The sequence below is a fragment of the Sus scrofa genome, chromosome 16 (genome assembly GCF_054392235.1).
Source record: "Sus scrofa isolate SSC_HxYL_T2T_F1_AM1 chromosome 16, Sscrofa_HxYL_maternal_Yorkshire_Landrace_v2.0, whole genome shotgun sequence".
NCBI lineage: Eukaryota > Metazoa > Chordata > Mammalia > Artiodactyla > Suidae > Sus > Sus scrofa.
In genome coordinates this window covers 51,640,212-51,665,353 of record NC_139398.1, presented here as the reverse complement: position 1 = coordinate 51,665,353, position 25,142 = coordinate 51,640,212, and the positions used below count along the sequence as shown (strand labels likewise).

General features: G+C 36.5%; 1 protein-coding gene across 3 annotated transcripts in view; it reads left to right on the top strand.

Moving 5' to 3' along the window:
* The window catches only part of ERCC8 (ERCC excision repair 8, CSA ubiquitin ligase complex subunit), a 66,442-nt gene extending 41,539 nt beyond the window's left edge, over positions 1 to 24,903 (top strand). For 2 of the 3 annotated variants that reach the window (XM_021077003.2, XM_003133989.7), the window contains 5 exons: positions 1,141 to 1,241; positions 2,994 to 3,118; positions 8,385 to 8,582; positions 17,893 to 17,973; positions 23,755 to 24,903. In XM_021077003.2, coding sequence (XP_020932662.1) covers positions 1,141 to 1,241; positions 2,994 to 3,118; positions 8,385 to 8,582; positions 17,893 to 17,973; positions 23,755 to 23,823 — 574 coding nt within the window. In that variant the 3' untranslated portion in view covers positions 23,824 to 24,903. Of the gene's footprint in view, positions 1 to 1,140; positions 1,242 to 2,993; positions 3,119 to 6,432; positions 6,630 to 8,384; positions 8,583 to 17,892; positions 17,974 to 23,754 lie in introns of all 3 variants that reach the window. The other variant, XR_014831379.1, reaches the window with a different exon arrangement.
* The last annotated feature ends 239 nt before the right edge of the window (positions 24,904 to 25,142 follow it).

The following is a 25,142-nucleotide window of genomic DNA, read 5'->3' as shown; positions in this document are numbered from 1 at the left end:
TGAGCCACGTCTGCAACCTACACCACAGCTCATGGCAATGCCGGATCGTTAACCCACTGAGCAAGGGCAGGGACCAAACCTGCAACCTCATGGTTCCTAGCCGGATTCGTTAACCACCGCGCCACGACGAGAAGTCCAAACCCTATTTTTTAAAAAAAAGGATTTTGGAGTTCCCACCATGGCACAGTGGAAACGAATCCGACTAGGAACCATGAGGTTGAGGGTTCGATCCCTGGCCTCACTCACTGAGTTAAGAATCCAGCATTGTTGCAAGCTGTGTCATAGGTTGCAGCAGCAACTCGGATCTGGCGTTGCTATGGTGTAGGCCTGCACCTGTAGCTCCGATTAGACCCCCTAGCCTGGGAACCTCTATGTGCAATGGTGTGGCCCTAAAAAGCAAATAAATAAATATTTAAAATAATAAAAATTTAAAAAAGGATTTATAGGCATTCCCGTCATGACTCAGTGGTAACGAACCCAGCTAGTATCCATGAGGGCATGGGTTCAATCCCTGGCCCTGCTCTGTGGGTTAAGGATCCTGTGTTGCTGTGAGCCTCAGACATGGCTCAGATCCTGTGTTACCGTAGCTGTGGTGTAGGCCAGCAGCTGCAGCTCCAATTCACCCACTAGCTTGGGAACTTCATGTGCCTTGGGTACAGCCCTGAAAAGAAAAAGGGGAAAAAAAGATTTGTAAATGAGAAACAAGCTTATTAAATGAATAATTAATGCTCTTTCTAATTAAAAATGGCCTGGATAACCCAGTGTGTTAGGTAATGTTGAGGTCTTTGTGAAGATATGACAGCATCAATTGAACGGATCTATATTTTCTTTGGGCATGGTTTAGAAGCTAAAATTGATATGTGATCACGGTTGTACCTTTTCTCTTTTCACTTTAAATAAAATGAAAATGTGTCTAATTCTGTCCTTGTGAATTTTTTTTAAAAGTTACTTTTTTTCCTATTTTTCAATTATTTGTGCTACTCTTGACTATTGAATATTTGCTGGAAAGGCAAAAGTACAACCACCCAAATGTACAAATACATTTGCCCTAAACTACTGAGACCTCTGTATGCCATAATACTGGAAAGGTAGGTGAGAAGTACAGTCCTTATCTTAGCTGTAACATTTATTTCTTCTCAGTGCTGACAGTAAAGCAAAATTATGGGATGTGAGAAGAGCATCAGGATGTTTGATTACGCTTGATCAGCATAATGGGAAAAAGTCACAAGCAGTTGAATCAGGTAATGAAAAATCCATTTATATAGAAATATGATATTGATAGTATTTTTATATTGAAAGTTCTTAACTGAAACCAAATAATAAACGTGAGTAGACAAATTATAGATCTTATGGTTTTTTTAAAAAGGCATTCACAATGAATCAATTTCTAAATTTACATAACCAAATTTTAGTCGTCTTTTTTTAAGATACAACTAAGTATGGCATTTCTTCTGCCCCTGAATTTTCAAATGTAGAAACTTTCTGGATTAACTTCTTAACCTTTTTGTTTCCTTAATTGAGGACAACTAATACAAATTCAGTGCCATTTAGGAAATTAAAATAAAGGAAATGGTAATATTTTGTAGCCATTTTTTCAGAATAAAATTTTGCAAGTTGTGTTAAATTTCAGTCCACTGCAATCCAGGCAACAAAAATGCCTCAATTGTGTTTTTACAATAGATTTTTAATTTCTTGTAGTTTAAAATTCTGATTCTGGAGTTCCCGTCATGGCTCAGTGGTTAACAAATCCAACTAGGAACCATGAGTTTGTGGGTTCATTCCCTGGCCTTGCTCAGTGGGTTAAGGATCCAGTGTTGCTGAAAACTTTGGTGTAGGTTGCAGACGTGGCTTGGATCCTGTGTTGCTATGGCTCTGGTGTAGGCCGGTGACTACAGCTCCAATTAGACCCCTAGCTGGGACCCTCCACATGCCGCAGAAGCGTCCCTAGAAATGGCAAAAAGACAAAAAAATAAAAATAAAAAATAAATAAAATTCTGATTCAGAATTAATTTTAGACCAAATATATATTAGGATGAACTATATAAAAGCTGTCATTGTTTTAATCTTTTAAATTAAATTAATCAGGCTGTTGAGAATTGTGCTTTCTCAAAGCTGTCCATTTTGAAAGTAATATACATTTAATTGAGACTAGAACTGTTATGCTTAATATTAATATTAAGGATATTAATGTTTTTATTTGTTTGTTTTTGATTTTGTGGGGTTTTTTGCCGCCCTCGTGGCACATGGAAGTTCCTATGCCAGGACTGAACCCAAGCTACAGCAGTGACACCTGCTTCTTAACCACTAGCCAGGGAACTCTGAAGTAGTAGTTTTATTTATTTTTAATAGTCTATGAAGTGGTTTTTAGATTAAAAATGGAAATAGTATATAAGAAGTTTACATTTAAATTTAAAATTTTAGTGTTAGGTTTACACATTTAATTGAATTTATTAGCACAGCTTACTATGTGAAGAAAAATTGTATTTGGCAGTATTTTTTCCTTTTGTTTTTCCTCTCTTTTTATGGTTCTTTTTTTTTTTTTTTTTTTCTTCATCTTTTTGTCTTTTTAGGGCTTCCCCGGGGCATGTGGAGGTTCACAGGCTAGAGGTCTAATCGGAGCTGTAGCCTCTGGCCTATGCCAGAGCCACAGCAATGCCAGATCCGAGCTGCATCTTCGACTTACATCACAGCTCACGGCAACACCAGATCCTAGACCCACTTAGCAAGGCCAGGGATCGAACTCACAACCTCATGATTCCTAGTTGGATTCGTTTCTGCTTCACCATGATGGGAACTCCTTTATTGTTCTAATCTATGTGGTTTATCATATTGAAATAATCCAAAGGAATCATTAAATTTAAGTATAAAAATAATTTATGTTTTAAATAATTCATGTAATTGTCCTTTAATATGTTTAAATAAGTATGTCATCAAGCATTAATGTGTACTGAATTTATAAGAACAGATAAACTGAATTGTGTTTTTCATTGCAGCAAACACTGCTCATAATGGGAAGGTTAATGGCTTATGTTTTACAAGCGATGGGCTTCACCTCCTCACTGTTGGTACAGATAATCGAATGAGGCTCTGGAATAGTTCCAATGGAGAAAACACACTAGTAAGAGATTTTAAGTACCTCAGACCTTTTGGATATACGTTAAAGAAATGAATCTGTAACATAACACTTGATGTTTTTCTGTAGATTTAATTTTGTGTTCCCATTTGAATCATAGCTCTCTTTTTATACTATTTCTCCATTATGTTAACTAGTAATTCTCAACTCAGGACAACCCACCCCACCTTACCCATACCACATTCTCCCTGATTAGTGGAGAATCACTGCTCTACTGAGCCATTCTGCATAATGCGAGTGTGCCATATCTTATGCATGTTGGAGAAGAATAAAAGATTGCGAACAACTGATATAAATTAAAGCTATAAAGTTAAATAGTCAAATTTTATTCTGTATCTGACTTGTAAACCAAATCCAAAATGAATGTTATAGTACAAAAACATATGGTACTTTAATACTGCAATGAATGTGTTCTAAAAGTGCTAGATTCTTTTTTTTTAATTAATTGAAGTATAGTTCATTTACATTATTGTGTTAGTTTCAGGTATACAGCAAAGTGATTTGGTTATACATATGTGTTTGTATATATAGTTTTAATTTTTTTATCTTTTTCCATTATAGGTTCTTATATAGAATATAGTTCCGTGTACTACACAGTAAATTCTTGTTGTTTATTTTTCTGTATATGATAGTATGTTTCTGTTAATCCCATACTCCTTATTTATCTCTTTTCCCCTCCCTTCCCCTTTGGTAACCGTAAGTTTGTTTTCTGTGTCTGTGAGTATGTTTCTGCTTTGTAAATAAGTTCGTTTGTACTATTTTTTGGATTCCACATGTAAGTGATATCATACAATATTTATCTTAATCTGATTTATTTCACTTAGTATAATAATCTCTGGGCCCCTATGTTGCTTCAAATGACATTATTTCATTCTTTTTTATGGCTGAGTAATATCCCTTTGTGTTTGTGTTTGTGTGTGTGTACACACCACATCTTTTTTATCCATTAATCTATTGATGGACACTTAGGTTGCTACCATGTCTTGATGGTTATAAATAGTGCCACAGTGAACATTGAGGTGCACGTGTCTTTTCAAATTAAGAGTTTTCATCTTTTCTGGATATGTGCCCAGGATGAGGATTGCTGGATCATATGATAACTCTATTTTTAAGGGAGCTTTTTACAGAAACTCCATATTGTTTTCCATAGTGGCTGCACCAATTGACATTCCCACTGACAGTGTAGGAAGATTCTGTTTTCTCCACATCCTTTCTGTAAAAAGTACTAGATTCGTATGTGGTATTTAATCTTTAGTACTTTTTAAAAATTTTATGTTATGGTCCTTACCAGATGTACCTGTCATTTAGTAACTTTGACAATAAGCTACCAAAAGTTTATAATTTGGTAATAATGCTAATAGCTGATATTTATTGAGAGCTTATATGCTACTTACTATGCTAGTAAAAACTAACATTTAATATATGTGCCAGAATATATATGGTCTTATTTAATCATCAAATCAACACTATGAAGTTAGTTACTATTATAATACCCATTTTACATATACGGAAAATACGACATAAAATCAAGTAACTTGCCTGATTTTACGTTGCTAGAAAACAGCAGAGTTTAACTGTAGATTCCACTCTTACTATATTGCTGATTATACCCAGACTCCTTAAAGCATCTATTTACTACGTTCAGGTTCATATTAATATTAATCATATTCCTTTCTTTAATCATCCTTTCTGGGTAATTCTCTCTTAAATACTCTAGGTATCATTTGTATTATTAAAAACTAACTTTGATATCAGAATTTTTTGTGCTGGATTACTTTAGGGAGTTTGCTAATCCCTCTTGTTCTTTATGAAATGCTTCTCTATCATGTCTTAGGCTAAAAAGTCAGGCATTGCAAATTTTAATTTATAATATTATAATTCTTCCATTTATAATATTGTACCATGTCCCTAATTGCATCACACCTTCCTTCTCTCATTTTATTCATTTGTTTAATATTTTTCGAGTACTTCCTATTTGCTTGGCAGTTCTCTACAGCAGTAAAAAAACATAGAAATCTTGTGGAACTTAGATTCCAAGGAGAGAAAGAAAGATACCCATCAGTCAGTCAGTAAATGGGTGGATGGATGAACGGATAAAATATACATTAGGTACAGTAAGCACTATGAAGAAAAACAAAGCAAGGAAAGAAGCACAGAAAGTACTGGGAAGTTGGAGTTGATGTTTTACGTAGGGTAATTGGACTAGTTCTCACTCAGAAGATGACATTTGACCTAAAGGAAATGAAGGAGTGAGCCATCCAGCATCCGGGAGGGAGAGTATTCCGGACAAAGGAAGGAGGGAAGAAGGAAGTACAAAAATCCAGGGGAGGAGCAAGCTTGGGATACCCAAGGAGCATCTATATGGCCTTTATACTGGACTAGATTAGGCACAGGGGAGAATAACAGATGAGGAACAGAAGGAACAGGACACCAGACCTTACAGGCTTAGGAGTTCCTTGTGGCTCAGCAGGTTAAGGATCCAGTGTTGTCACTGTAGCAGCTCGAGGCCACTGCTGTGGCAAGGGTTCAGTCCCTGGCACAGGAACTTCCACATGCCATGGACGTGGCCCAAAAAAATGCAGTTTCCAGATCTTACAGGCTTATAGGCCTTCCTAAGGGCTTTGGCTTTTTCTGAGCAAGGTGGAAATCCACTCAAGGCTTTTGAGTGGAGAAGTGACAGGATCATTTTGGAAAAGTAGGTTGGCATGTGCATCAAAGATGAATGTGATAGATATAAATGGTGCTGAGTATATGTATAAATAGTTACTGTGATTTTATTTCATTTTTCTCTCCTTCTTGAAGGTGATACTCATATGGATTCTATGGATTTTTGCTAGTAACCCCATATTTTGAATAGTGTGTTTAGAATGGATTTTATATATATATAAAATATATTTGTCTTTTTAGGGCCACACCAACAGCATGTGGAGGTTCCCAGGCTGGGGGTCTAATCGGAGCTGTAGCCACTGGCCTACATCACAGGCACAGCGACACGAGATCCGAGCTCTGTCTGCAAGCTACATACACCACAGATCATGGCAACGCCAGATCCTTAACCCACTGAGCGAGGCCAGGGATTGAACCCAAATCCTTGTAGATACTAGTCGGATTTGTTTCCATTGCACCACAACAGGAACTCCTGGAAATGTTATACTTTTAAATACATATATATATTAATAAAACTAGGCACTTACTGAATTATTTTATATCCTAGATATTATCTAATGCATTATTTCATTTTTTCATTTGATTTTTCATAATAACTCTGGTAAATGTGTTATGTTACTTCCTTTTAACAGACTAGAAGAATGAAACTCACAGGTTAAATCATTCATCACTCCTAAGAGGCAAAAAAAAAAAAATGAGGACATGGAGTGGGTTTCAAAAACCCAAATCTACTGACTTTAAGTTTCATTTTTTCACATTTCACTGTACCACTGCTGCAGTGAGGTAGCTGAATACCTGTGCTCATTTCTGTCACACGTTAACCTCAAAGGTGGGTAAGCAGAGTTTACACACACACACACACACACACACACACACACACACACACATTCCCACCCAATCTTTAGAAAAAGGTAAAAGGCAAATCACTCAGCTGCTTGTCTAAACTCCAGTATAACTGACAGCGAAGGGAGATATTGGTGGTCTACGTGCTCATAATTCCCAAAGGATTAGATTCTGATTTTACACTTACCCTAAGTTGCTTATCTAAATTATCCACAGGAAGTAAACCTGTCAGTTTCTTTAGCACAAAGCTTCTCAGACTTTGATGAACCTGCAGACCATTGAGGGAACTTTTTAAAATAAAGATTCTAGTTCAGTAGATTGATTGGGATGAGGCCTGGAATTCTGTTTCTGACTGCATAGGTAATGCTGATCTTGTTGGGCTTGTATCTTTGACATATAGGTGCAGAATTTTTTTTATCTCAAATACATAATTATTTATATAAAGCTTCAATTATAGGGAGTGCCAGTTCTGGCTCACCAGTAACGAGCCCAACTAATACCCTTGAGGATACAGGTTCAATCCCTGGCCTTGCTCAGTGGGTTAAGGATCCAGAGTTGCCATGAGCTGCGGTGTAGGCTTGCAGCTACAGCTCTGATTTGACCCCTGGCTTGAGAACTTCATATGCCATGGGTTCGCCCCCCCACCGCCGCCCCCCAAAAAAAGCTGTGATTATAATATACACACTCTGGAGTTCCCGTCATGGCGCAGTGGTTAACGAATCTGACTAGGAACCATGAGGTTGCAGGTTTGATTCTTGGCCTCACTCGGGGGTTAAGGATCCAGCATTGCTGTGAGCTGTAGTGTAGGTTGCAGCCGGGTCTCAGATCCTCGTTGCTGTGGCTCTGGCGTTAGACCATGGCTACCGCTCTGATTAGACCCCTAGCCTGGGATCCTCCATATGCAGCGTGAAGCAGCCCTAGAAAAGGCAAAAAGACAAAAAATAAAGTAAAAATAATATACACACTATGTTCTTTGCTATTTTATACTTAGCTTTTATCCCTATTTTCAGCATAATTTTCATACTTCAATTTTTAATTGCCATATAAACTCTAGAGTTAATATGTGTTAGTAATTTACATCTATTTCAGTTACTTTGCCATTCGAGATAATGCTGCATTGAATTCCTCTGGGCATATACCTTTTTGCTGCTTAATTATTTCCCTAAGATAAATTCCCAGGAGTAGTTACTAGGTCAAGGAGTAGGAATATCATTGTTGTTTAATGAGTACAGAGCTTCCGTTTTGCAAGATAAAAAATAGATGGTGGTAATGGTTACGCAACATTGTGAATATCACTGAACTGTACAATACATTTTTTGCATAATAAAGCATTTTGCCTTTGAGAAGAAATGACCAAAGTACAGTGCACCTACATGTTTACCTCACTTGTACTGGTATTGAGTATCTTAACAGTTTCTTAAAATTTTTACTAAATGGTCCAAAATGCTTCTTCAGAGTTGCCTTAATTTGCATTTTTATTTCAGTCAAGATTGAAATGTGACCATTTGTTTTTGTGGGTCTTTTTACTATTTATATTTCCCTCTTATATGAAATGTACATATATGTTATTGGCCGTTGTTTCTATTAGGATGTTAATCATTTTCTGTAGACTTTATTGGGGCTGTTCCTATAGTATATTATAATATTTTAAGTAAATTTTTTTCCTGTCTTTGTTGTCTTTTTTTTTTTGTCTTTTTAATTCAAATTTAAGTGAATAACTTTATATTTTAACATCCTGCAGGTGAACTATGGAAAAGTTCATAATGACAGTAGAAAAGGATTGAAATTCACTGTCTCCTGTGGCTGCAGTACAGAATTTGTTTTTGTACCATATGGTAGCACCATTGCTGTTTATACAATTTACTCAGGAGAACAGATAACTATGCTTAAGGGACATTATAAAAGTGTTGACTGCTGTGTATTTCAGTCTAATTTCCAGGTAAGAATGATACTTAAGGGATTTTAAAATGTTGGGTAGCTAACTTGCCATATTAGTTATATATAAAAGAGTAAATTACAATTTCACTCTAAGGAATTAAGCTGGAATTAAGCTTTTTATCCAGTTTTGAGCTAGAGTATATTAAATAGAGGATAATAGAGGATAGATTTTATAGGTGGCATAGGATGTCTCAATGAATCAACATAATACTATGCACCTTTGACTGGGATAAATTCTTTCTTTTGAATATGGATCTGGTGTTGCCCTAAGCTGTGGTATAGGCCGCAGACTCTGCTTGGATCAGGCATTGCTGTGGCTGTGGTGTAGGCCGACAGCTGTAGCTCCGATTGGACCCCTGGCCTGGGAACCTCTATATGCCGCAGGCGTGGCCCTGAAAAGACCCCCAAAAAAAAAAAAAATTATCAAAGGGTGATATTCCTTGCAAAGATGCATCACCTAAGTTTAATGGTAATGAAACGAGACAAAATTCAAGTGACATTCTACAAAATAACTGGTGTGTGTCTTCAAATGTCAGTGTCAGTGAAGCCAAGGAGAGACTGAAAAACTATTCTAGGTTGAAGGAACGTAAAGAGACATGACAGCTGAGTTCAGCATGTGATTTTGAACTAGACCCTTTTGCTATAAAGTATGTTATTTGGAACAATTGGTGAAACTTCAGTGGGATCTAAAAATTAGCTAGAGAGTTCCCTTATGGCACAGTGGGTTAAGGATTAAAATTAAAATTATCTGATAGTGATATATCAGTGTGAATCATCTGATTTCATTGATTGCATTATATTTATGTAGAAAAAGTCCTTGTTCACAGGAAATACATACTACTGAACTCTTCAAGAGTGATACAACTTCATGTTGGCAACTTATACTCTTGTTTCAAGGGGAAAAAAAATTCTTCATACTCCACTTGCAACTTTTCTGTAAACTTTGAGATTGTTTTTGGGTTTTTTTTTCAGTCTCATTTCCCAACTGAACCGCTACGTTAATCTCAAAAATGTCAAGATTCAATTCAAATCCCTTTATTTTTAAAAATCAAAGTATAGAAGTTCCCATTGTGGCTCATCAGTGATGAACCTGGCTAGTGTCCGTGAAGATGTTAGTTCGATCCTCAGTGGGTTAAGGATCCTGTGTTGGCCATGAGCTCTGGTATAGGTTACAGACAAGGCTTGGGTCCTGCATTGCTATCACTGTGGTTTAAGCCAGAAGCTGCAGCTCCAATTCAAACCCTAGCCTGGGAATTTCCATATGCTGCAGGTGTGGCCCTAAAAAATAAAATAAATTTTTTATAAATGAAATAAAATATAAAAAATAAAATAAAAATTGAAGTATAGTTGATTAACAATATGTTTGTTTCAGGTATACAGCATAGTGATTCAATATTTTTTAGAGTCCCCATATCAGTGATATTGTCTTTGTCTTATTTCACTAAGCATAATATTCTCTAGGTCTTTGGAGAAATATCTATTAGAGTAGAGCAGGGAAATATTCTTAGAAATATTTCTGTAAACATATATTTGTGAGAAAAAATAAAAATTTAGTCAGAGTTTCATAACCACTTAATATTTTGCTGGTTTTTCTTTTTAGCCCTTTCTCTTCACTTAGTAGCTTTTTTTGAAAATTGTCCTAGTATTTTACAACCTGTTTTTTCCCTTCACACTATGAATATTTGATTTATATCCTACTCTTTTCTTATGACAATATAAATATTTTCCAATGTCATCAAATGTTCTTCAAATTAAATTTAATGATTATATAACATATTAATGCAACAACAAAACAAAACTATATATATATATAACCATATATATATATAACTATATATATATATATAACCATATATATATATAACTATATATATATATATATAACCATATATATATATAACTATATATATATATATAACTATATATATATATATATATATGTATGTAATTACCCTGGACAGTAGTTTTTAGACAATTATTCCTGGTTTTATTATTATGAATATAATATTGATAATATCCCTGATTTTCGTGTGTCTTTGGCATGACTTAGAAATGCATATAGAAACTTGGACACATTGAAATTTCATTCTCGGAAAAGATTATACCACTTTTGCCCTCTATATGTGAAAGTCTCTCTTTCACTGCCCCATGAGAATATTTTCAATACCAGCCAGTATATTTCCTAAGTTTTATGGGGAGGAGAATGAACATTGTTCAGCATATGCAGATAGCATATCCATAAAGACATTGATAGGCTGTGCATCGGCCCAAGCTTCCCCTTATAAAATAAACTTCTCAGCAGGCATAGCATATGTCTTAATGCTCTTCAGTTGCAGCCAGTCAGGCAACTATGAGCTAAATAAAACTTTCTTTGAACTTTTGGCCTATTTTATCTAGAAACTCATATGATTTCCTTACTGAAGCCTTTATTAAAACTCAGTTATGGAGTTCCCGTCATGGCTCAGTGATTAATGAATCCAACTAGAAACCATGAGGTTGCAGGTTCGATCCCTAGCCTTGCTCAGTGAGTTCAGGATCCAGCATTTCCATGAGCTGTGGTGTAGGTTGCAGATGCAGTTCCGATCCCGCATTGTTGTGGCTGGCTGTGGTGTTAGCTGGTCTAGGGGTTCCAAAACTAGTTCCAATTCGACCTAATAGCCTGGGAACCTCCGTATGCCGTGGGTGTGGCCCTCAAAAGACAAAAAGACAAAAAAAAAAAAAAAAAAAAAAGCTCAGTTATTAAAAAAAGGACAAACTCTTATTTCTACCATTTTTTTCATTGTGACTACTCTGACATTTGAAATAAATGGATGCTATGATAAAAACTACAGTGATTATTTTTGTGAATTTTAATGTATTAGTGAACTCTATCTAACATATCCTAATACTATTTTATTATTGCTCAGTGAATTTATTACATTTATAGCTGTACAATGTTCATTACAATCCAATTTTATAGGATTTCCATCCCACAACCCGAGTGCATCCCCCAACCCCCTGAACTGTCTTCCTTAGAAACCATAAGTTTTTCAAAGTCTGTGAGTCAGTATCTATTGTGAAAAGAAGTTCAGTCTGTCCTTTTTTCAGATTTCCACATGTCAGTGAAAGCATTTGATGTTGGTGTCTCATTGTATGGCTGACTTCACTTAGCATGATAATTTCTAGGTCCATCCATGTTGCTAAAAATGCCGGTATTTCATTCGTTTTAATGGCTGAGTAATATTCCATTGTATATATGTACCATATCTTCTTGATCCACTCCTCTGTCAATGGACATTTAGATTGTTTCCATGTCTTGGCCATTGAAAAGAGTGCTGCAATGAACATCAGAGTACATGTGTCTTTGGAGACATGGTTTTCTCTGGATAGATGCCCAGGAGTGGGATTGCTGGATCAAATGGTAGTTCTATTTTTAATTTTCTGAGGAATCGCCATACTGTTTCCCACAGTGTTTGCTCCCATTTACAATCCCACCAACAGTGTAACAGGGTTCCTTTTTCTCCACACCCTCTCCAGCACTTCTTGTTTGTAGAATTTTTGATGCTGGCCATTCTGGCTGGTTTTAAGGTGGTACCACATAGTGGTTTTGATTTGCATTTCTCTAATGATGAGTGATGTTGGACATCTTTTCATGTGTTTTGTGACCATCCATATATCTTCTTTGGAGAATTATCTATTTAGATCTTCTGCCCATTTTTTTGATGGGGTTGTTTGTTTTTTTGGTATGGAGCTGCAGAAGGTGTTTGTAAATTTTGCAGATTAATCCCTTGTCAGTCAATGCATTTGCAAGTATCTTCTCCCATTCTGTGGGTTGTCTTTTCATTTTGTTTAGGGTTTCCATTGCTGTGCAGAAACTTTTTAAGTTTGATTAGGTCCCATTTGCTTATTTTTGTTTTTATTGTCAATTCTCTAAGAGGTGGATCCAAGAAGATGTTGCTGTCGTTTATGTCAGAGAGTGTTTGGCCTATGTTTTCCTCTAAGAGTTTTATGGTATCTGGTCTTATACCTAATCTTTAATCCATTTGGAGTTTATTTTTGTGTATGGTGTTAGGGAGTGTTCTAATTTCATTCTTTTCCATGTGACTGTCCAGGTTTCCCAGCACCACTCATTGAACAGGCTGTCTTTCCTCCATTGTATATCCTTGCCTCCTTTGTCATAGATGAGTTGGCTGTAGATGCATGGGTTGAATTCTGGGCTTTCTATCCTGTTCCACTGATCTCTATTTCTGTCTTTGTGCCAGTACCATACAGTTTTGATGACTGTTGCTTTGTAGTATAGTCTGAAGTCCAGGAGGCTGATTCCTCCAGCTCCACTTTTCTTTCTCAGGATGGTTTTGGTTCTTCTGGGTCTTTTTTGCTTCCAAACACACTTTAAAATATTTTGTTCAAGTTCTGTGAAAAATGTCCTTGGTAATTTGATAGGGATTGCATTGAATCTGTAGATTGCCTTGGGTAGTATAGTCATTTTGATAATATTGACTCTTCCAGTCCAGGAGCATGGTATGTCTTTCCGTCTATTTGTGTCATCTTTGATTTCTTTCATCAGTGTCTTATAGTTTTCAGAGTACAGGTCTTTGGTCTCTTTAGGTAGGTTTACTCCTAGGTATTTTATTGTTTTGGATGCAATGGTAAACGGGATTGCTTCCCTAATTTGTCTTTCTGATTTTTCATTGCTAGGGTATAGAAATGCCATTGATTTCTGTGTATTCGTTTTGTATCATGAGACTTTGCCAAATTCATGGATGAGCTCTAACAGTTTTCTGGTAGAGTCTTTAGGGTTCTCTAGGTATAGTATCATGTCATCTGGCAATAGTGGTAGTTTTACTTCTTCCTTTCCAATTTGGATTCCTTTTATCTCTTTTATTTCTCTGATTGCTGTGGCTAGGACTTCCAAAACTATGTTGAAGAGTAGTGGTGAGAGCAGACATCCTTGTCGTGTTCCTGGTCTCAGGGGGAATTCTTTCAGCTTTTCACCATTGAGAATGCTGTTAGCTGTGGGTTTGTCATCTATGGCCTTTATTATGTTGAGGTAGGTTCCCACTATGCCCACTTTCTGAAGGGTTTTCATCAGAAGTGGGTGTTGGATTTTGTCAAAGGCTTTTTCCACGTCTATTGCGAGGATCATATGGTTTTTATTCTTCAGTTTGTTCATGTGGTGTATCACACTGATGGATTTGTGGATATTGAAGAACCCATGCATCCCTGGGATAAATCCTACTTGATCATGATGTACAATCTTTTGAATGTCTTGTTGGGTATGGTTTACTAGTATTTTGTTGAGGATTTTTGCATTGATGTTCATTAGTGAAATAGGCCTGTAGTTTTCTTTTTTGGTGATATCTTTGTCTGGTTTTGGTATCAGGGTGATGGTGGCCTCATAGAATGAGTTTAGGAGTATCCCTTCCTCTGCAATTTTTGGAAATAGTTTCAGAAGGATAGGTATTAGCTCTTCTCTAAATGTTTGATAGAATTCACCTGTGAAGCCATCTGGTCCTGGACTTTTGTTTGTTGGAAGTTTTTTAATCACAGTTTCAATTTCAGTTCTTCTGATGGGTCCATTCATCTTTTCTACTTCATCTTGGTTTAGTCTTGAAAGATTGTACTTTTCTAAGAATTTTCCCATTTCCTCTAGGTTTTCCATTTCATTAGTGTATAGTTGCATGTAGTAGTCTCTTATGGTCCTTTGTATTTCTGTGATGTCTGTTGTTACTTTTTCATTTCTCATTTTATTGATTTGAGTCCTCTCTCTTTTTTTCTTGATAAGTCTGGTTAAGGGTGTATCAATTTTGTTGATCTTTTCAAAGAACCAGATTTTCATTTTGTTAATCTTTCCTATGGTTATGTTTGTTTCTATTTCATTGATTTCTGCTCTGATCTTTATAATTTCTTTCCTTCTACTAACTTTAGGTCTTGTCTGTTCTTCTCTCTCAAGCTGCTTTAGATGTAAAGTTAGCTTGTTTATTTGAGCTTTTTCTCGTTTCCTGAGGCAGGCTTGTTTTGCTATAAACGTTCCTCTTAGAATGGCTTTTGCTGCATCCCATAGGTTTTGGAGTGTCATATCTTTGTTGTCCTTTGCGTTTAGGTATTTTTAAATTTCCTCTTTGATTCCTTCAGTGATCCATTGGTTGTTTAATAGTATGTTGTTGAGTCTCCATGTGTTTGTGTTTTTGCAGTTTTTTTCTTGTTGTTGATTTCCAGTCATATAGCATTGTGGTCAGAAAAGATGCTTGATATGATTTCAATTTTCTGAAAGTTACTGAGGTTGAATTTGTACCCCAGGATGTGATCAATCTTAGGGAATGTTCCATGTGCACTTGAGAAGAATGTGTATTCTGTTGCTTTTGGATGGACTGTCATATGAATATCTATTAAGTCCATCTGGTCTCATGCTTCGTTCAGGGCCTATGTTTCCTTATTGATTTTCTGTTTGGATGATCTGTCCATTGCTGTAAGTGGGTGTTAAAGTCCCCCACTATGATTGTGTTATTGCCGATGTGTCCTTTTAAGGTTGTTAGCAGTTGCCTTATATATTGTGGTGAACCTATGTTGGCTGCATGGATATTTAAAATTGTTATATCTTCTTCTTGAAGTGATCCTTTGATCATTATGTAGTGACCTTCCTTAAAATATTCTTAAAATATTCTTCATTTTCAAGTCTGTTTTGTCTGATATGAGTATTGCTACTCCAGCTTTCTTTTGATCCCCGCTTGCATGAAATATTTTCTTCCATCCTCTCACTTTCAATTTGTATGTGTCCCTAGAAGAGAAGTGCGTATCTTGACGACAGCATGTATATGAATCTTGTTTTTGTATCCATTCAGCCTGTCCATGTCTTTTGGTTGGGGCATTTAGTCCATTAACATTTAAGGTAATTATTGATATGTATGTTCTTATTGCCATTTTATTCATTGCTTTGGATTTGTTTTTGTTGCTCTTTTTTCTTCCCTTCTCTTGTTCTCTCCTCTTGTGGGTTGATGACTATCTTTAGTGCTGTATTTGAGTTGATTTTTCTTATTAGTGTATCAATTGTAGATTTTTGGTTTTTAGTTATTCTGAGGTTTTGATATAAGAGTCTCTATATATATGAGATTGTTTTAAGTTGTTGTTCTTTTAATTGCAAGTTCATCTCCAGTGTCCTGCATTTGTACCCACCTCTTCTCATGATTTCTGATTTTGGTGGCATAATTGTGCATGGATGAGTTCAGATCTGTACTGTATGTATACCTTTACTGGTGAGCCTTGTCATTTGCGGTATTTTTGTTTCCTGTTGCTGTCTTTTCTTTTCTGCCTAGAGAAGTTCCTTTAGTATTTGTTGTAAGGCTGGTTTCATGTTGCTGAATTCTCTTAGCTTTTGCTTATCAGTGAAGCTTTTGATTTCTCCTTCAAATCTGAATGAGAGCCTTGCTGGGTAAAGCAATCTTGGTTGGAGTTTTTTTCCTTTCATCGCATTAAGTATATCATGCCACTCCCTTCTGGCCTGCAGAGTTTCTGCTGAAACATCTGCCCGTAACCTTATTGGGGTTCCCTTGTATGTTATTTCTTTTCCCTACCTGCTTTCCATATTTTCTCTCTAGCTTTAATTTTGGTCAGTTTGATTAATATGTGTCTCAGGGTTTATTTTATATGGTACTCATTGTGCTTCCTGGATTTGAGTGAGTGCTTCCTTTCCTATGTTAGGGAAGTTTTCGCCCATTATCTCTTGGAATATTTTTTCTGTCCCCCTCTCTCTCTCTTCTCCTTCTGGCACCCCTATAATACGTATGTTGGTGCGTTTAACATTGTCCCAGAGTTCTCTGAGACTCTCTTCATTTGTTTTCAATCTTTTTTCTCTTTTCTGTTCCACATCTGTAATTTCCACTAATCTGTCCTCCACCTGGCTTATTCGTTCTTCTGCTGTATTCTGCTGTTAGCTGCTTCTAGTGAATTTTTTATTTCAGTTATTGTATTTTGCATCTCTTCTTGTCTAAGTTTTATATCTTGTATCTCTTTGGTCAGTGTTTCCTGTAAGTTATCCATCTTTGCCTCCAGTTTATTTCCAATGTCTTGCATCATCTTCAGCATCAACAGTCTAAAATCTTTTTCCTGGAGGCTGAGAATCTCCTGATCACTTAGCTGATTTTCTGAGGTTTTTTTCTTTCTTCCTCATCTGAGTTATAGTTCTCTGTCTTTTCATTTTTACAGGTTTTTGGTGTGGGTGACCTTTTTACAGATAGTAGAGTTGTAGCCTCTCTTACTTCTGGTGTCTGTCCCCCTTATGGCTGAAGTTGGTATGGGGGCTTGCTGTAGGCTTCCTGCTGGGAGGGACTGATGCCTGCCCACTGATAGGTGGAGTTAATTCCTATCCCTCTGGTGGGTGGGGCTTTGTCTCTGGGTGAGATTAGAAGTGGCTGTGTTGCCTGGGGTGTCTCTAGGCAGCCTGTTTACTGCTGGGCAGTGCTGTGTTTGCCCTGGGGCCTCTTAGCACTGACTGATGGGTGGGTCCAGATTTTCCCTAAATGGCCATCTCCAGAGAAAGGCAAGGCTGCTGAATATTCCCAAGAGCTTTGCTTCCAATGTCCTTCCCCCACAGCAAGCCACATTTACCCCTGTTTTCCCAGGAAGTCCTCCAGGAACTGCAGTCAGGTTTGACCCAGATTCCTATGGAGACTTAGCTTTGCCCTAGGACCCAGTGCATGTGAAAGTCCATGTGCACCTTTTAAGAATGGGGTCTCCATTTCCCCCAGTTCTGTGGAGCTCCTGCACACAAGCCCCACTGGCCTTCAATGCCAGATGCTCCAGGGGCTCTTTCTCCCATTGCCAGATCCCCACACTTGAGAGTTTGATGTGTGGCTCAGAACACTTACTCCTTTAGGTGAGTCTCTGTGAACCAGTTAGTTTCCAGTCTGTGGAGCTCCCCACCCGGGAGGTATGGGGTTGTTTGTATCATGTAATCGCCCCTCCCACCTCTTGATGTGGCCTCCTCTTTTTCTTCTGGAGTAGAATATCTTTTTGAGAGTTTCTGGTCCATTTGTTTGAAGATTGCTCAGCATTTGGTTGTAAACTTTGTTGTTTTTAGGAGAGAAGTTGAGCTCTAGTCCTTCTATTCTGCCATCTTAATCCTTAATACTATTTTGAAGTAGAAAACTAAGCTTTACTACATCTTAAACAAACAGAATAGGGCATCAGCTCAGTTTCTTTGGGTAGTAGAAATCTAATTAATCTAATTGCTTTAACCTAAGAATTAATAAGTTTAAAATTTGATGTAGTTCCTTTCAGATTGGCACCAACTTTAAACTGACCTACAGTCCATATCTTTGCTTTCTGTGTTACAGGAACTTTATAGCGGTAGCAGAGACTGCAATATTCTTGCTTGGGTACCATCCTTATATGAATCAGTTCCTGATAATGATGAGGTAATATTACTTTTTTACCTCACATACACATGAGCATATACAATTTGCACAGTGACTTCTAAACCATAAAAAAAGGTTTTTTTAAGTTTGTATGGGAGAGACTTGTAAAGTATTTTTTACTATTTTCTGATTTTAAAACATAATAATTTGCCTCTAACACATTTGAAAAATTCAAAAAAAGAACATAAATTTCTGAAGTTGAATTAATCACTAGTAACATTTTGATTTATTTCATTCTTGTTTTATCCTATGCACATTTTTAACATAAATTGTTAACAGACAACTCAGCATACTACTGGAGTTCCCATCATGGCTCAGTGGAAACAAATCTGACTAGTATCTATGAGGATGCAGCTTCAATCCCTGGCCTCACTCAGTGGGTTAAGGATCTGTTGTTGCCATGAGTTGTGGTGTAGTTCTCAGACACCACTCAAATCTGGCATTGCTGTGGCTGTGGTATAGGCCAGGAGCTATAGCTCCGATTCGAACCCTACCCTGGAAACCTTCATGTGCCATGAGAACGGCCCTAAAAAACCAAAAAAAACTTAGCATACTACTTTTCTCAATATTATATGACTTCTTCTATGTTGTTAATAACTATTCATAAATATTGTCTTAAATAGTCTAGCATTCTGTCACTTAAGTACCACAGTTTACTTAAATATTTACCTATTTGAAGATATTTCTTTTGATCATTATAAACAAATCAAGGTAAATATCTGTTCATAAATTGTTTATATTTCTGATTACTTCTGATTAGATTCTTAGAAGTAAATTTATCTCTTGAGTTATCGTGTATGACATTTTTCAAGCTCTTTATTCACACCATCAAATTTTGTCACTTTACACTTCTACCAACAGTTAGTGCCTATCTTAGCACATAAATTGGTACAAATATGATAGTGTGAATAGAGGGCCTAAAAAATGAAAGTTGGATAAACAAAGATAAATAAGACATGAACTCTGGTCTTAGGTAGTATGCTCTGAATTTTTTACTTTCATGTCAAGTTACCTAAAAGTGAACTTCCAGATTTAGTACATGTCTAATATGGTTTGTTATGGCTTTGATTAGTTTTAGTGTACAGCTGCTTTAAATGACTAATTTTTTTTCTAGAAAGCTTAATATGTTCAAACAAATTGGTTCAGCCATTTATTTTGTATTATAGTTTAATTACTATGTCCTGCTATGTGGGAATTACTGTGTACATTAGATCTAATTTATAACACTACAAGCCATGTTAGATAGTTTGACAATTATTTACCAAATGAAAGCTATAAAAATAAAGGTAAAACATCTTTGACTTATGTGTGAAAAAAAGAATATTAGAAGAAAATTAAATTCCTTATTTTATACAGAATATTTGATTCTGATAGTTTATTTTCTTATTATGTAGTTATGGTAATAGTTTGAACTCCCTATCTAGAAGAATTTATGTATATGGAAAAACGAGCCGATTAAGTAGAAATCAAATAGATATACACAAGAAACAAGTTAGCTTTATAAGTTTTAGAGATTTACTTTTGAAATGTTTATATGCCTAAGATAGGCACTTTTCTCATATTAACATAAAATGTTGGGAGTTCCAGTTGTGCCTCAGCAGGTTACAAACCCAACTAGTATCCACGAGGATGCAGGTTCGATCCCTGGCCTAGCTCAGTGGATTAACGATCGGGTGTTGCCGTCAGCTGTGGTGTAGGTCTCAGATGTGACTTCCATATGGCATAGGTATGACTCTAAAAAGCAAAAAAAAAAAAAAAAAAAGCACTAAAAATATTTCCACAAAACTTTAATTTGAAAGATTCTTGTGAATGAAGGTAGAATATGAATATGATCATGATGCAGTCCCAGTAGAAAAGACTGCACAGAACACACGGTTACATGCTATTTACTATTTAACTCATATTTTAAAGTATTTTCATCTCAACTATCAAATGAAAGACTACCGCAGGGCCCAGAGAGGCAACTTAACACAAAATAAAACACATACACACACAAACACTTGGTGTTTAATTTCAAGTAAACTAAATAATAGTAATACTGGTAACTGGGTTGGAATCCCAGTTCAGCCATTTATTAGTGATCTGTGGCAAGTTGATAATAACTTCAAATATTAGAATCATTAAAGCAAAATTGTTCTTAGGTTTCCTTTCAAATACCCCCTTGAGATAAGATTTACTTCTCCATCAGCCAAGATATAATAATATCTTAGGGGTGTTTCTTCTGATAGCTAGGATAGAGGAGGGATTTAGTTCCAACATAAGAAACTGAAAGGCATTGGATGATAGGAACAGGTTTTATAGTCTTTGAGTACAAATCTTACTATTTTATTGTAGGCTCTTTTCTCGATTCTGAAGAATCTGCCTTTTGCCACTTCTAAAATTTGGCTATGGTCAGGGCAAGCCTATGTAACTCCTACTCACTTTTTCCTGCCTGAAATGTCTAGAGTGTCTATATTACAGTTTAAATCTGACTTCTTGGAGTTCCTGTCGTGGCTCAACAGAAACAAATCTGACTAGTATCCATGAGGATGTAGGTTCAATCCCTGGCTTCTCTCAGTGGGTTAAGGATCCATGTTTCTGTGAGCTGCAGTGTAGGTCGCAGACACGGCTTTGATCTGGCATTGCTCTGGCTGTGGTGTAGGCCACCACATATGCTGCGCCTATGACCCTAAAAAGATAAGAAAACAAAAACAAAAACCTGACCTCTCATCAAGAATCTTACTTTATTTTGACGTCACACAATACATAGGTGTTTTATTTACCATTTGTGTGATGTGTAATCAGTGCTGATACAGACAACCTTATATTCTACCTATAAAGATTTTCCATTAATTACCAGTAAGAAATTTAGAGTTACGGAGTTCCCATTGTGGCTCAGTGGTACCAAATGTTACTAGTATCCATGAGGATGCAGATTCAAATACTGACTCTACTCAGTGGGTTAAGGATCCAGCATTGCGGTGAGCTGTGGTGGAGGTCGCAGATGCGGCTCAGATCTGGCATTCCTGTGGCATTGGCCAGCAGCTGCAGCTCCAGTTCAACCCCTCTCCTGGGAACATCCATATGCTGCAGGTGCAGCCCTCAAAATATGAAAATAAGAAAGTAAGGAAGGAAGGAAAAGGGAAGAAAGAGAGAAAGAAGGAAAAAGAAGGAAAGAAGGGGAAGGAAAAAAAATTAGAATTTATCAAGATGTATGTGTGCTAGATGTTATTTTTGGTTTTATTCTTCCTTCCTTTTATTTGGACCTGAACTAGATTTGCTTTAAACTTCCCTACCTCCACAACATTCACAACTGTTTGTCAGTAGAACGGGCAGGCTGGCCATGTTTGAGCAGAGAAAGAATGTCCACTAGGAGGAGATGTTGTAGAGAAAACTGAAGTAATAGATGGCAGTTAACACTTGATCAGTGATTCTCAAGCAGTAATGTGTACTGCATTATATATATTTTTACTGAAGCTTTTAACTACAAGTAAGATGTTTTATTTGTGATTTTTTTAACAATAAAATACATTTCTAATAATACTGTAATACATTCATATTGTTATCCTTTACTGCTATAAACAGAATTTATATGCAGCATTTCCAATTTTCACTTAATTATTTTTGTTTGCTCACCACAGTAACAATAATTTATATTAAAATGTAACTTTGCCTGAGAGTTCCTATTGTGCACAGCATGTAACAAATCCGACTAGTATCCATGAGGATGTCAGTTTGATCCCTGGCCTCGCTCAGTGGGTTAAGGATCTGGCACTACCGTGAGCTGTGGTGTAGGTCGCAGATGCGGCTCAGATCCCGCGTTGCTGTGGCTCTGGCGTAGGCCGGTGGCTACAGCTGCAATTCGACCCCTAGCCTGGGAACCTCTGTATGCTGAGGGAGGGACCCAAGAAATGGCAAAAAGACAAAAAAAAAACTAAGTGACAATAGCCAACGTAAAGTTTGTTAATGGTGACAATACCCAACATTAGGTTAATGCTGGATTCTGATCTATAGTTTTAATATTACAAAGAATACCTAAATTAATATCTTGTTTTCTGGCTATCCTGGCTGATACCTGGGGAATTTACTAGAAACACCCGCTTTTTCTACTGTTGTCCTTGTTTGAGTTATGAGATTCTAAGTTATCATGTTCATCAAAAAAGGAAATGAACTTTCTCAGACATGCCGTAGGGGTTACCCTTGATATGAAATATTGTTATGTGTTGAAAAAGACAATACATCTAAGTAATCTAAGAATAATTTATGTACATTATTGGATTTGGGTTTTAAAAATGTGTAGCAAATGTAAAAGCTGCACAATAAGAAATAAACCTGGTTCATGATGCCCAGATACTTTTAAAAAATGAGGTCATCTTAAAGTCCTTTAATTATTTGCCTAAGAAAAAGAAGGTGTGTTTAAAAAGTGAATTGGTTCGAAATACCAGAGATAATTACAGTTCCTCTAATGCTGATTATATTTATTAGGTACAGCTCTAAAGTTAAAGGAGTACTATGATGTTTTCTGGTTTTAAATAAATACCATTTAAATGAATGCTCTCTTTCAAAGAAATTTCCCAGGGAAACCTGTGTGCTAACAACAAACATGTTGCCATTTGTATACATTTTGCATGTGTTTCTCAACTACTTAACTAGTGATGATAGATAGATAGACAGACAGAGACAGACAGAGCTACCTCATTATTTAAAAACCACATTACTTTTTGGACCAAAATGGCAAGTAGAGGTTTTCAGCGATTTCTCCTGCTGGCTGTCCCATCACCTTGCTTATTTTCACTTTCAAGAATTACTCTATTTAATAAACACCTTATTCCCCATTTATAGATATTTGCTTCTTTATAAAATCAGATCCATCTACAATGAAAAGTTACTCACATTAATATTTTGGGCTGTCAAGTCAGACCATAGACCTGAGTCCAGTCTTAGCCACATGGATTTTACTGTGCACCCTTCTCCAGGTAATTCCAAAAAGTTGTAAAAATGCCTTGAGTAATCGGAGTTACCACTGTGGCTCAGAGGAAACAAATCTAACAAGTATCCATGAGGACTCAGATTCGATCCCTGCCTTGCTCAGTGGGTTAAGGATCCAGCGTTGCCATGAGCTGTAGTGTAGGTCACAGACAAGGCTCAGATCCCATGTTGCTGTGGTTTTGGCATAGGCCAGCAGCTACAGCTCCAGTTCAGCCCCTAGCCTGGGAACCCCCATATGCTGTGAGTGCGGCCCTAAAGACAAAAGACACCAAAAAAAAATGCCTTAAGTGGTAACAATTAAATCATGTGTGTATGTGTTGAGGGGGTTGTTAAAAACTTTGAAGGAAACTTAATTTGCATGAGTCTGATATGTCTATTTCTTTTTTTTTTTTTTTTTTTTTTTTTTTTTTTTTTTTTTTTTTGTCTTTTTGCCCCTTCTAGGGCAACCTCCCATGGCATATGGAGGTTCCCAGGCTAGGGGTCTAATCGGAGCTGTAGACGCCAGCCTACGCCACAGCTCACGGCAACGCCGGATCCTTAACCCACTGAGCAAGGCCAGGGATCAAACCCGCAACCTCATGGTTCCTAGTCGGATTCGTTAACCACTGCGCCACAATGGGAACTCCTGATACGTCTATTTCAAACAAAGTTACAGTATTTTATGTTGTATGTAGGGTGTTACTTTTGGTTTAAAATTAATGGTTATATAGTTTCTTTCAAAACAATCTAATCTAATCTATTTCATAACTGCATTGTGAGCCTAAACTATGAGGTAGAATAATCAAATCTTTCCTTTTTTGTCCCTTTTTTTAGGCTACAACCAAATCACAGTTAAATCCAGCATTTGAAGATGCCTGGAGCAGCAGTGATGAGGAAGGATGAATATCAATTCTTAGTACCTTTTTGTCTTTACTGATGAAACTTTTAAAACAGGACTGTTTTGTTTTATTTTTTTAATTGTCCAGTGACCCCTAATTTAGCCCTGAATTGGGGTGGTTTTTTTTCCTTTTGTTTTAAAATGAGGTGGCATGAAATTCTGAAACAGAGTTCTGTATAGTTTATTCAAGCAGAACATATCTCCCCAGTCCCAGTTTCTGTGGCCTGCCCCAGCCCCTGTAGCTACAGTACAAGAGACAGGTCATGGCACCCCCAGTGTAGGAACTTGAGCATAGTGTGCGAACAATAAGTTGCAATCTCAAAGAATAAGCAAGTAGAAGTTATCAGCGATTTCTCCTGCTGACTGTCCCATCGCCTTGCTTATTTTCACTTTCAAGGATGATTTTACTGTGGAGTATAACAAAAATTATAACTGAAAAATTAGCATCAAAATGTTTTATTCTTATTTATGTATTCAGTTTTTGCAGCGATTTCGTTTGACCATTGTCTAGCTTTATGTTAAATTTTTTTGAACCCAGTACCTTCCACAATCTAAAAAGTGCATCATAGGAGGTTTTTAACTTAGGGAAATCCCATGTTTCCTTTATTTTAATGTGTTGAATGGCAGCTTCAACTACTTTTCTATGAATCTGGTTAAGATGTGACCAACTCCTAATTCATTCATCAAAGCAGAAAATGTTCTGGCAGTGAATCTGGTTTAAACATGAAAATGTCATAAAATTTCTGTTTTATTGTCTCATCGTCTTGTGTCATAACCTACAAATGATTATCATGAAGCTAATCTCATATTACTTTCTGATTCTTAGCAGTAGGAGACTAGTTAAAAAGGTTTTTGTGAGCTTGAATACCAAGTATACAGTTGTTGAGTTTTTAAGTTGTGTGAATGTTAGGCCTCATATAAGCCCTTTCTGGCCAAATGTGTTCTATACATTTACTTGATAATTGATTTTCTTAAGCCTTAACCATTGTACTCTCACTTTTTCTCCCCTTAGTGAGGATGCTTATGATCTTTGAGAATGCTGTTGAAATCAGAAATTTCTAATAAGAAAAAAGCCTTCCATCAAACTGCAGTTAGTATTGCTTCCTTTTAGTTATATAAATATACATAGTCATTGTAAATAATTTAAGCAGTGTAATACCTTACAAAAGTATATAATAGTCACCTGGAATTAAGCCACCCTAAGGTAACCACTGTTAATATTTAGTGGCCATTCTTTCATGCATCTCTTTATGACATATAATTTTATACAGTGGGATGTTGGTTATGCTATTATTATCATGGAAATTCCTCTCCTCCCATAACA